The following is a 13,296-nucleotide window of genomic DNA, read 5'->3' as shown; positions in this document are numbered from 1 at the left end:
TACTAAACATTCCACTCCATAATCTGACTTCCTCCACAGACTGCTACTTATAGTTAAGTACTAAACATTCCAATCCATAACCTGACTTCCTCCAAAGACTGCTACTTACAGTTAAGTACTAAACATTCCACTCCATAACCTGACTTCCTCCAAAGACTGCTACTTACAGTTAAGTACTAAACATTCCACTCCATAACCTGACTTCCTCCAAAGACTGCTACTTACAGTTAAGTACTAAACTTTCCACTCCATAATCTGACTTCCTATGCAGACTGCTACTTACAGTTAAGTACTAAACTTTCCGCTCCATAATTTGACTTCCTCTGCATACTGCCAATACAACTGAGCTTCCTAAAATGGCTGCTCTATAACCTGGCTAACTCTTTAGATTGGTACAAACAAACAAGCTTCCGTAATTGGTAGCTCAGTGAAGGTGTTAATGGGTACCTGGGTACACACCTGTTCATAATTACCTGGGTAATTAAATTAGCCATAGGCTCCAGGTAAAAAAAAACAACACCTTTCCAAGTTCAGATCAAAGATTATATCTGGCAACATTTGCAGCGAGACAACCATTTAGCTATGTATGTTGAACAATTTCCTTATTTTCTGTTTCTAGTAACTGTAATTGATACATTTCCAAGTAAACAGACAGGTTTGTTGAAACTGAACCTATGTGTCACAGGTTCATTATAGTTTGATACACACTTAGGTAGCAGACCAGTCTATACTGAAAAAAATAAAACATGGCACCAAATGTTAAGCAAAAGAGGCTTTATCAATGTGACTCCTCAATGTTATATGACTGAAAAATGGTAGAGGAGTGGGATTTTGTGAAACTAAAGAAATTGTTGTATCAGGAAATGATAAATCAATAGTGCTTTACAAATTCTGAAAGAGGAGTTTTCTACAGTGATGTAATACAGCATTCAGAATTCATGGACTTGACTTTATGACCTTTCAGTAAAAGTCAAACTTGACTACCAGTTGTTAAACTTAAAGCAAATGTTGTAAAATAATTTATCATTCTGTATTGTTTCTCATACTAATCAACATGGATTAAGCCCATTTATGACAAGAACTTGACAAGAACTTTAAAAACAGATCCAGGTAAGTAGCAAAGGATATATGTACCTTTGTCAGACAGTTTTCTGTAATTATGGCATGTAATATATAGACTATTCTTTTTATGATCAGATTATGCTTTTTGTCACTTATATTAGTAATAATTACACTTTTACCTCTCAGGGGGATGGCATGTATGAACTTGGAACAAAGCAGTTCAGATTCACATTTAATAAAATTTTCCTTTGACTTGGTACCCAGGTAAATGATTAATTAGAACTGACGGGTACCCACATCATGTTTCCTAAAATTTGCTGGTGAGTAACCTGGCTTCTTCTTCAGAATATCCACATTGTGATAAACTTCCTAACCTGGCCTCACAGTAGCCTGGCATCTTCTTCAAGCTATCACATACAGCTCAGCTTCTTAACCTGGCCCCACAATAACCTGGCTTCTTCTGACAACTAATCACATTTAGATCAGCTTCCAAACATGGCCTCACATTTACATGGTTTCTTCTTCAGACTGATCACATAAAGCTCATATTTTGAACCTGGTCTTACAATGACCTGGCTAACTTTGCAGAGTAACCACATTTGGATAAGCTGACAAGCTTCATAACCTGCCCTCACAATAACCTGGCTTCTTCTGCAGACTAATCACATTTAGATAAGCTTCCTAAACTGGCCACACAGTCAAATGGCTTTCTTTGAAGACTAATCACATTCAGTTCAGCTGCTTAACCAGGCCCCACAGTAACCTGTCTTCTTCTGCAGTCTAATCACATTTTGTTAAGCTTTCTAACCTGGCCTCAAGTAACCTGTCATTTTCTGCAGTCCAATCACATTTCGTTAAGCTTTCTAACATGGCCTCACAGTAACCTGTCTTCTTCTGCAGTCCAATCACATTTTGTTAAGCTTTCTAACCTGGCCTCATGTAACATGTCTTTTTCTGCAGTCCAATCACATTTCATTAAGCTTTCTAACCTGGCCTCAAGTAACCTGTCTTTTTCTGCAGTCCAATCACATTTCGTTAAGCTTTCTAACATGGCCTCACAGTAACCTGTCTTCTTCTGCACTCCAAACACATTTCATTAAGCTTTCTAAACAGGCTCCACAGTAACCTGTCTTTTTCTGCAGTCCAATCACATTTCGTTAAGCTTTCTAACCTGGCCTCACAGTAACCTGTCTTCTTCTGCACTCCAATCACATTTCGTTAAGCTTTCTAAACAGGCTCCACAGTAACCTGTTTTCTCCTGCAGTCCAATCACATTTCGTTAAGCTTTCTAACCTGGCCTCACAGTAACCTGTCTTCTTCTGCAGTCCAATCACATTTTGTTAAGCTTTCTAACCTGGCCTCACAGTAACCTGGTTTCTTCTTCACGTCAACCACATTTAGATATGCTTCCTAGCTTGGCTTCACAGTAACCTTGCTATTTGTTCAGAATAACCAAAATCAGAAACAAATGTCTGAAAGGCCTCACAGTAATCTGGCTTCTGCTGCAGACTAACCACATTCAGTTAAACTTTCTAAACTGGCTTCACAGTAGCCTGGCTAATTTTGTATACTAACCATAATTAGTTAAGCTTCCTAACCTGGCTTCACAGATCCATGGCTAACTCTGTAGACTAACCATAGTCAGATAAGCTTCCTAATGTGGCCTCGCAGGAGCCTGGCTTCTTCTTCAGACGGATCACATACAGCTCAGCTACTAAAACATGGCCTTACAACAACCTGGCAAACTTTGCAGACTATTTACATTTAGTTAAGCTTCATAAGCTGCCCTCACAATAACCTTGCATCTTCTGCAGACTAACCAAATTTAGATAAGCTTCCTTAGCTGACCTAAAAATAACCTGGCTTTTTCTTCAGACTGATCACATACAGTTTAGCTTCTTAACCTACTCTCACAATAACCTGACTAACCACATTCAGTTAAGCTTTTAAACATGCCCTCACAATAATCTGGCTTTTTCTTCAGACGAACCACATTTAAATAAGCTTTCTAACCTGGCCCTACAATAACATGCCTTTCTCTGCAGACTAACAACATTTTGATAAACTTCCTAACCTGGCTACACATTTACATGGCTTCTTCTGCAGACCAACCATATTTAGGTCAGCTTCCTAACCTGGCTTCACAGTAGCCTGGCATCTTCTTCAGACTGATCACATACAACTCAGCTTCCTAACCTGCCCTCACAACAACCTGGCTTCTTCTTCAGAATGATCACATACAGCACAGCTTAGCTTCCTAACCTGGTTGCACAGTAACTTGGCTTCTTCTTCAAACTAACCACATTTTTTAAAGTCAACTTCCTAACCTGGCCTCACTGTAATTCTGCTTCTTCTGCAAACTGATCACACAGAGCTCAGCTTTCTAAACTGGCTGCTCAGTAACCTGGCTACAGGTGCAGACTGTGGTCAGTGTACAGATCAGCTTTCAACTACCTGCTCAGTAACCTGGCTACAGCTGCAGACTGGTTAGTGTATTGATCAGCTTTCAACTACCTGCTCAGAAACCTGGCTACATGTGCAGACTGCCACAAATATACTGCACAATAATGCTACACAATACTAATCAAACCTCTGAGGAGTGACTGCAAAGTTTCAGTGCTATGTCTAGTTTAGGAAAATTTAACTATATATTTTTTTTTTCTGAGACCATCAAATCACTTCCTTCTAGTTATATCTATAGAAAAAAGAAAAAGGACAATAAAAGAGAAGGAGAAAGTAAGGGAGACTTACTGGTACAATTTATTTAACTTGTTAGTCATTCCAGATGAAAAACCAAGTTGACCACTGGTTTCAGTCATTTTCCTGTCGTAATGTTGGACCTGGACATTCAGCAGGTCTTCCCATGTCTCCAGATATGAACGACCATCATGTTTCTGACCAGACCGTCTACAATGGAATTTTATGCATAAATCAGACCAAGTGTAGCTATTCCCACATTTTCCATGGCATTCAGTACAAGAAATTTCATCAAGTAAAATGTTCAATAAAATTCTCAAAATCTTCTCCATATGGAAGATTATAACGTGACAAAAATGTAAATACTGTGAAGCATGTTACTATTTTAGAAACAGTTTTTAGTTTCTTTGGACTAAAGATTGAAAAATTGAAGAAAACAACTTCTCAGATTTTTGACAAAGTGTCTCTCTTCCTTAAATGTACATATTTAAAACTATAAGAAACATTCAGTAAAAATATGTTAAAAAAAACAGATGAATGGGCTTATAATGTATAATAAATTCTTTTCAACCATGAGAGCATAAGTCACTTTGAAATGCTTGCTGTTCTTCCCAGACTTGTTTCAAGTTGTAAGCTACAATTTTCTACAGACTGATTTTTCAGTTTGGTTTTTCTTCGTCATAAAAAACCATGCTGATATGACTATCCTGTTAACTCTTTACCTTCTGCAAGTACTTGCTGCCCTGGCTACTAAGCCTGATTAGCAGCCTGCCTTCTATCAGCTGTTTGTAGGCTGAACCCCAGAGCATCATAATAACTGCCTGAGTGAGAACTTCTTGAGTTATTTACATGCTGTCTACATTTTCTCTATCAATTTTGTCCCATGCAAACTATGCCATTTAATGAAAAATAAAATTGTAAACACTTACCAATGTTTTGTGCCACTCATTTCCACCAACAAGTACATATAATCCACAGAAATCAAAGTTTATATTCACATATTTATAATAAAAAAAATATATCTCAATATATCTGTGTTTAAAATGTATATTAGATTACTTTTCTCACCACTATTTTGCACACCAATGTGTCCACTATTTTATTGCAGATTTGGTAATATTTTATGATACTGCCTGAAGCATGTAAAAAGAAATCTATCTCCCTTGCATTTTCTTCTAAAATAAATGCTGGCCCTGAAACTGCTGTAAAGTTGTCCACATTTAACGGTTTCACATGTTCCAACCAGATTTGTCTCACATTTCATCCTCGGATTCAGATAAATCTGAAATGTCAGGTGTCGAAACAGGACTTATACTAATGTCCAATCCTTCATCTTGAATCTGGTTAAAATCAGTATCATCACTTTCAAATCCTTCAAAACTTCCATCAGAATAGTCATCGGAATACATGAATGTTGACATTTTGTTTTACTGTCACCACTGACCTCGTTTTCAATAGAATTTCCCGCTTATATGCTGTAAAACTACTAATAGAATACGTTCATCATTTTATGTAAGGACTATTTTCATTGGCTAAATATTATAAAAGAGATCGGATGTTTGTAATTTCATCCAATACAAAGCTTTAATATGAAACTTGTATATGCGTATCTGGGGTTTCCCAACCCTTGGCCAGAAACGCATGTATGAGCCAGCTGGGACAGAGAGAGTATTATTAGCAGCTTGTATATGCATCTCTGGGGTTACAAGGCTATTTTTATGGTCGCATATATGCATTAGCAGAAGGTAAAGAGTTAAGGAACAGTAGCAATAATCAGATATTCAGTATGCTACCATGGTGGCCATGTTCGATGTAAGATCAGCACAATTCTTTTATTCAGGACCAACCCAATATCAAAAGAGACTTTTCATGAAAATATGACCATCACGAAGAGTAATGAGAACAAAATGTTTAAGATGGCCAAATTGATGGCCATATTGGATGTCCTTGGAGTACCTCTTCCATTTTAGACCAGTTAGACATAAGAAGTATTTCATTGAAGATGTTAGAAATTAATAGACCATCACAATTTTCATTCAGGACCAACTAGACACCATAAGAAATCATTTTGTGAAAACCAAATTTTGAGACAACCATCCATTCAGGTGGAGAAATGATTTTAAGCTGGCATCATGATGGCCTGACTGAATGTCCAAGATGGCACCACTTTCATTTAGGACCAACTAGACTTTGAGATAAATATATGCAAAGTTTCATAGCAATCCTTGTGGATGCTTAGGAAGTCTAGCAATAAACACTTGTCAAGTATAGAGTTAAGAAGTTGGTTAAAAATTATTTGCTGCAACCTGAAACAAGTGATTTTCATCCGAGGTAGTTCATGCCTATTTCCTATCAAGGAAAGACCTATAAAATATACATACTATACAGACAAGCAACAAAAAATTATTGCAAAATAACATTCAAGATAATAATAATAATAATAATAATAATAAAGACTTTATTTTCTGAAGGTGCCTCAATTACTTACAAATGAGAAACTAATCTACCTTGAGGCCATCTATTATGTACATTATGTTTACACACACACACACACACACACACGCACGCACCACACACACACACACACACACACAAATACACTGTGAAGTGGCAAATTTTATGTCGATCTAACAAGAATACATTAGTGGAGACCAGAGAACCATTAATTAGATTTATGGAGACAAGCATGTATCATATCGCTATACTACCGTGTACGGTAATGTCCTTTAGAGGGAGAATTCTGTTCCTAATTAAATGTTTATACAGCAGCCAGGCGGACAATTTAGGACAAGGAAAACTTCATTTTCATGGTAAAGTTGTCACAAATTGAGAGAACGCAGAAACTCTGTTACTCAAACTACCAGGTCAAGTTGACCCTGACTTTGGCGCCTCTGAAAAAGGCGGCAGAGATATTTGATTCTGATTGGTTACGTTAAATGAGGGGGCGTGTTCCAACACAAAATTTCATAGGTTTTAATATCGCCCGCATCAAATTTTAATCAGTCTAAGCTTTCCCTGCAAGAGGAGACCCAAAAACTAGGACTCCGAGGATTTGCAAGAAATTCTTGTAAAAAAGGAACTGTTGTCCAAAAGGGGACTATTGTTGAAAGGAACTGACGAACTAATTTACCGATTAGAGGGAGGAACGTTGAAAGCAAAGGTAGTGTGACAATTCCATGTAATTTGTTGATGCCATATATAATGCTTTGCTGAAGTTATTTACTTGTATCTGCATGAATCTTTTTTCTACATTCGTGTAATAATTTGCTTTATGAAGTATAACTGTGTTGAGTTTATGCATAGGAAGTTGTACATTAATCTTCTTTAGATAAGTTTGACGAATTGTTTGAATTTGTTGTCTTGTTTGCATAAGAATTATGTTCTAAGAATTTAATACATTACATTAGTTAATATGATTACGAGAATCTGTGTGAATTCGCCGAATTTAGAAGAGTTCACGTATGATTAAGAATAAGTGTGTATTGATGGAAATGATCTAGTAATTGATTGATGTGATGTATCCTATTTATTCGCGGTGTAAACTGAGGCTGGCTCAGAACCCCAGGCCTCACGTATGTGTTAATGTGTAAGGTCAAGGCATAACGAATTAGCCATTTGACTAACTAGGGTCATTATAGGACATGTGGAGTCGATTGATAGCCTTAGCGTCTGTTTAGCACTGATAGTAGAATCTGATAACGAGGGAGAATAATGAAGAATTAACTGTTTCATAAATAACGGGAAATTTAGGTTGTCTCTATTTATATTTATTTAAAAGGGAGAAAATAGCTCCTTAGACATATGAGACATATTATCCTGAGACGCAATATGCTGGGACGTATGATGTGATGTTATTCTGAGACGTATGGGACGTATGAGACGTATTATCCTGTGACGCAATCCTGCGACGTATTAATTTCTGAAGACATATTCTGAGAATATCCTGAGACGGATGGTAGAAAGTATCATCCTGAGATCCAAGGGTCTGAACAACTACAGAGGAAGCAAAACAGACTGAGGGCGAGCAGGTTATGAAATCATACAAGATGTTGACTTCGATTGTCCACTCGATCCTATGATGAACTAAATCTGTCAGCAAACAGATCGACTATTTTATTTAGACTATTTGCGTTTTCATGGTATTTCAGCGGAAGTTTAAATTTCTAAAAGCAGAGTACATTCCTGATGTAATGAATTTTCACAGTGTTTGTATGTAATTGATTAAATTGTTTGTTTACATGTACGGGGGCTCGTGTTGGTTTGTTCTATATACCTGCTCAGATCTCTATCTATTTCACCTATAAGTTTCACCACTTATATTTACAATTACTCGAACCGGGCAATAACATCGAGGGTGGTCAACCCCTAGATAACGAAAACCAAATACGGAGGGACAATCACTCCCCCCGTTTTAACATACACATTATATAAACAACTATTCATATAAATGCTACACTGCTGCAGAAATGAAAACAAAGCAGAGGAGGTTGGTGATGAAGCATGTACTTTAATACGTACACCATTTTTTATGATTTCATTCATCTAATACACCTATTATGGGAAAAAGAGACGCCTGGAGCTGATTTAGTATCATGTGGAATGTATTCCAAACATGTGCACCTGAAAATTTATAGCTAGTTTTAAATAGCTACTTTTTGGGGCTTGTGTACTTTGAAACTATGCCCCCTTTTAATGATCTCAGATTTGGGGTACCAGTAGATTCTCTTTACCGGAAGATGGTGTTTAGGTAAGTGGTGGCAGAGTTTGTAATTGCCTTGTACATTATTTTAGCCTTTCTTAAAAACATTGTATCATGTATTGGTAGTACTTTGAATGTTTGCAGTTTGAACGTTTTCTGTTTGCTGATCAAGACTCGTTTTATTATTACTATTCCTATTATTTTCACATTTGTAGCAGTTGTGTTCCCCCAAACTATATTACCATAGCAGAGGTTCAGAAATGTTGTCAAAATCAAGCTGTCCATTAACAATTAGAAAGTTTACTTGTTCGTATAAAAACCCACTTGTTCGTATTGTCAGAGTTAAAAAAAATAGTGGAATTTGTTAAAAATGTTGATTTTAATTAGGCTGCACCATTTAAATGCATGCAGAATGGATCTGTGACATATAAAATATACCGGATATTTCAACATGTCTTATTTTTGGATTTTCATAGTCTGGATATACAAATCTAGCAAGAATGCATTCTTGGTCTATAACTACTAGTACCTAAGGATGAATATTAATTTAGCTCTGGATATTTTATCCTTGATGTTTTTTAGTAAGAAGTCAGATGTTCTGTTGATGAAGCAGTTCTTCTGATGTGATCAGAAACAAGTTCAACTCCATTTCAGATCTGAACCTCACAACGAAATTCAGTCTGAAAAACATTTTTCTCTGCTTTGGTTAACAGCTTCTTGTAACACTTGGTTTGGCACATTGTATTTATTGATCACTCTGCCTAATCAACCTCAACTTTTTTTCCTCAGATTTGGCCTCTTCATTGTCAAATTTTAATTGTTATTTATTGTGCTTTTTACTTTTTTGGTGTTAACAGTTTTGTCTTTCCTTGTGATAACCTGCCCTACAAAAGCTCTACTGGTTTTTTCTGCAGTTGAGGGTATCTTTTACCATGTGAGTCTGAAGTGTTATGAATAAAATACAATGAAATCTGCAACAACATGAAATCTTATCTCTATTGTGCTAATAAGTATCAGAGTACAGAAAAGATTATTTCTTGTATTATAATCCAATAAAGTGATTTCACACTGTCACAGTTTTCATTGCATTTTATTGATTAAATATCACACTCCTGTGCTCTTACATATATTACAAGATGCGATTTTATTCAATCTTTGCTGGCCTAGAGCCAAAGAAACTTCTGCAGCCAAGAACCTTTGAATTCTTGTTTTCTCTTTTCATTGTGTTGACAGTCATAGTCAAGTTTAGGGTTAGCACATTTTGTTGACTTTTCATTCAACTTTTCACCATTTGGCCAAAACTTTGGAAAAGTCATTGTATCATGTGTTGATAAAATAAATCTGAGCTTGTACTAAAATCACTTGTATCCAGGCTAGAATCAGACACTGACACTGAGATGATTTGTCCCCCATACTGAGAATCAAACTTAAAAACCACATTATTCTCTGGAAATAAAACAAACAGATATATCACAACACAAATAATAGATACAGAAAGAATCTCTTTTTTTGGGAAGTACTTACAATTATATTTAGTCACACTGACCCCCCCCGCTTCTTTTTTTCTCACAATATCAAGTTGTTAGTGGTCAACCATTTTGGTCCTCCATCAAGAATTCCAACAAAAGAATAGGTCTGTTATCAACACAGAAAATTCCAGATCCTTTTTAGTGAAAAAATTATTTAAACATGAACATATTCACTTGAATAATATAATCTGATTGAAAACATTCACCATTTTGCACATGCAACTGATGTTATATATAAAAAAATTGCAGAGCCACACTGGCGTATATCCAGAAGTCAGTCAGCCATCCTTAGTAACAGCATCGACATCAGCATCATGAAAATAAAAAGCCTAAAAATTGCATCCAAAGAAACATAAATATTTACATGATAAACCAAATCTAAATAATGTTGTTGTTGTTGTAGGGTTTAATGCCATTTTTCAGCACAAGATAGGTTATACATGGCAGCCAGTATAAATGGTGGAGGAAGAACCCTAGAAAACCCCGAAAAGAACTACCAACTCACGAAAAGCTACCGGCATGCTTTCTCACATACCTACATTGGCCGTACCTAAGACTCGAACCCATGCAGACAGAGGTGAGATGGCAATGATCCGTAATGGTGAGCGCTTTAGATCACTTGGCCCCCTCTAAATAATGGAGAATTAATAAAATATAATACAAATATTAACTTTCTAATTTTTATATACATACCAAAAGTACTTGGGGAAAAGTGTTCCTTGATTCTTTCTTAAAGTTCTTAAAATTCACTTTATTAAGCTAATTGTCTTTCAAGACAGACTGAGAGTTCAGTCAACAAATGAAAATTCTAACCTTCTAGCACGAATATTAGTACTGGCATTGTCTGTTGGATTTAATTTTTTGAATGCTCCAAAAACTGATCCCCGGTCAGAATGGATGGATGAACGGTGTTGGCCGATAGTTCCTGATGTGGAGTTGACTGTGTCTGTTGAATTCACCATCTGGCGCTTTGACTGCAACTGGGATCTGAGAAGATATCAAAATTTTAATAAATAATTAAATTACATTTGCATGTCTAACCAAGATCATTACCAAGCAAAGAAAGTAAGAAAAACAAAAATTACTTCTTTACACTGATTCCATTACTTATGATCAATGTAAACAATACTGGCATGCATATCAGTCATGTTATGATGTGGGGTACAAAGTCCATGCACATAATATATGTTGTACATTTTCTTGTCCCATCTTGATACAGATGTAATTCATGCACATAATATATATTGTACATTTTCTTGTCCCATCTTGATACAGATGTAATTCATGCACATAATATATATTGTACATTTTCTTGTCCGATCTTGATACAGATGTAATTCATGCACATAATATATATTGTACATTTTCTTGTCCCATCTTAATACAGATGTAATTCATGCAAATAATATATATTGTACATTTTCTTGTCCCATCTTAATACAGATGTAATTCATGCAAATAATATATATTGTACGTTTTCTTGTCCCATCTTAATACAGATGTAATTCATGCAAATAATATTATATTGTACATTTTCTTGTCCTATCTTAATACAGATGTAATTCATGCAAATAATATATATTGTACATTTTCTTGTCCCATCTTAATACAGATGTAATTCATGCAAATAATATATATTGTACATTTTCTTGTCCCATCTTGATACAGATGTAATTCATGCAAATAATATATATTGTACATTTTCTTGTCCCATCTTAATACAGATGTAATTCATGCAAATAATATATATTGTACATTTTCTTGTCCCATCTTAATACAGATGTAATTCATGCAAATAATATTATATTGTACATTTTCTTGTCCTATCTTAATACAGATGTAATTCATGCAAATAATATTATATTGTACATTTTCTTGTCCCATCTTGATACAGATGTAATTCATGCACATAATATATATTGTACATTTTCTTGTCCCATCTTGATACAGATGTAATTCATGCACATAATATATATTGTACATTTTCTTGTCCCATCTTAATACAGATGTAATTCATGCAAATAATATATATTGTACATTTTCTTGTCCCATCTTGATACAGATGTAATTCATGCAAATAATATTATATTGTACATTTTCTTGTCCCATCTTAATACAGATGTAATTCATGCAAATAATATATATTGTACATTTTCTTGTCCCATCTTAATACAGATGTAATTCATGCAAATAATATTATATTGTACATTTTCTTGTCCCATCTTAATACAGATGAAATTCATGCAAATAATATTATATTGTACATTTTCTTGTCCCATCTTGATACAGATGAAATTCATGCAAATAATATTATATTGTCCATTTTCTTGTCCTATCTTGATACAGATGTAATTCATCACGTGGCACAAAACAAAAACATATTTTAATAAGTGGTGAAGACACGACTTAAAACATATTGCATTTTGTACCTTTTGACGAAATCTATCTGGTATGTGCACAAGAAATGAACATTTTTCTTTGTTGTATACCAAACTTGCTCCTGAATCAAGACTTACAAGATTAAGTTCACTTTTCAGCCAGTTTTGCAAGTTCACCAAAATCATATACATCTCAAAATAGAATTTCTGCAATTTACAATTGACAATATACTACAGCAGAACTATTCATAGAGATGCTGATGGCAGCAAATGCAGTTTTGTTTATTGCTCTAGTTCACAAGAGGTCTTTTTTTTTCTTGCTACCAGTATAACTTCTACTGGCATGATTGGAAATCTTTTATTTTCGCATTATGAAAATATATGGATGTATTTTTCACATGAAAATATGGGAATGAAAAGAAATCAAAAATATTTCACTAACAATTTTCTATATCTCACACATAGGTATATAATAAATGTAATTAACTTACAAGTAGGTTGCTCTGCTTCCCTTGCCAGGAACAGCAAAGACGTCGGGACAACCTATCATCAGGGTATTCAGTGCATCCAGAGACAGAGGGAACTGATATTCAAAGATACGGGTACTTTAGTTTGAGGTTCTGAACATGAGTAATTGTTACACTATGTTGACATCTGGCATGTTAATTTTTAATTGGCCGTGCAGCACAATAACAGGTAGTTTTGGGCCAGCCTGGCTTTGCCAAGTGCCTTAGGTATGCTAATTATACCCATGGTGGAATACTCCAATGTGGTATTAATGATGCTGGTTCATACATAATTACCCATGACTGCCACAGCTTCATATTGGCATAAAGTACACAAATTGCAGATTACAGAAAATCTGTTTCATTAATTAATTTATTCATTCATCAACATTGTTGTCCATCATGGACTGAATAAAGTGGTCATC

At 35.2% G+C, this 13,296-nt stretch overlaps 1 protein-coding gene across 4 annotated transcripts in view; it reads right to left on the bottom strand.

Moving 5' to 3' along the window:
- LOC149783372 (uncharacterized) overlaps positions 1-13,296 on the bottom strand; it is a 97,980-nt gene that overhangs the window by 39,614 nt on the left and 45,070 nt on the right. For all 4 annotated transcript variants that reach the window (XM_089931601.1, XM_089931602.1, XM_089931603.1 and 1 more), the window contains 3 exons: positions 12,857-12,948; positions 10,801-10,974; positions 3,814-3,969 (listed from right to left, as the gene is read on the bottom strand). In XM_089931601.1, coding sequence (XP_089787727.1) covers positions 3,814-3,969; positions 10,801-10,974; positions 12,857-12,948 — 422 coding nt within the window. The remainder of the gene's footprint in view (positions 1-3,813; positions 3,970-10,800; positions 10,975-12,856; positions 12,949-13,296) is intronic.

Source organism: Sinohyriopsis cumingii, chromosome 14, assembly GCF_028554795.1.
Source record: "Sinohyriopsis cumingii isolate HCF-2022 chromosome 14, ASM2855479v2, whole genome shotgun sequence".
NCBI classification, from domain to species: domain Eukaryota; kingdom Metazoa; phylum Mollusca; class Bivalvia; order Unionida; family Unionidae; genus Sinohyriopsis; species Sinohyriopsis cumingii.
This window is presented reverse-complemented; position numbering and strand designations above follow the sequence as displayed.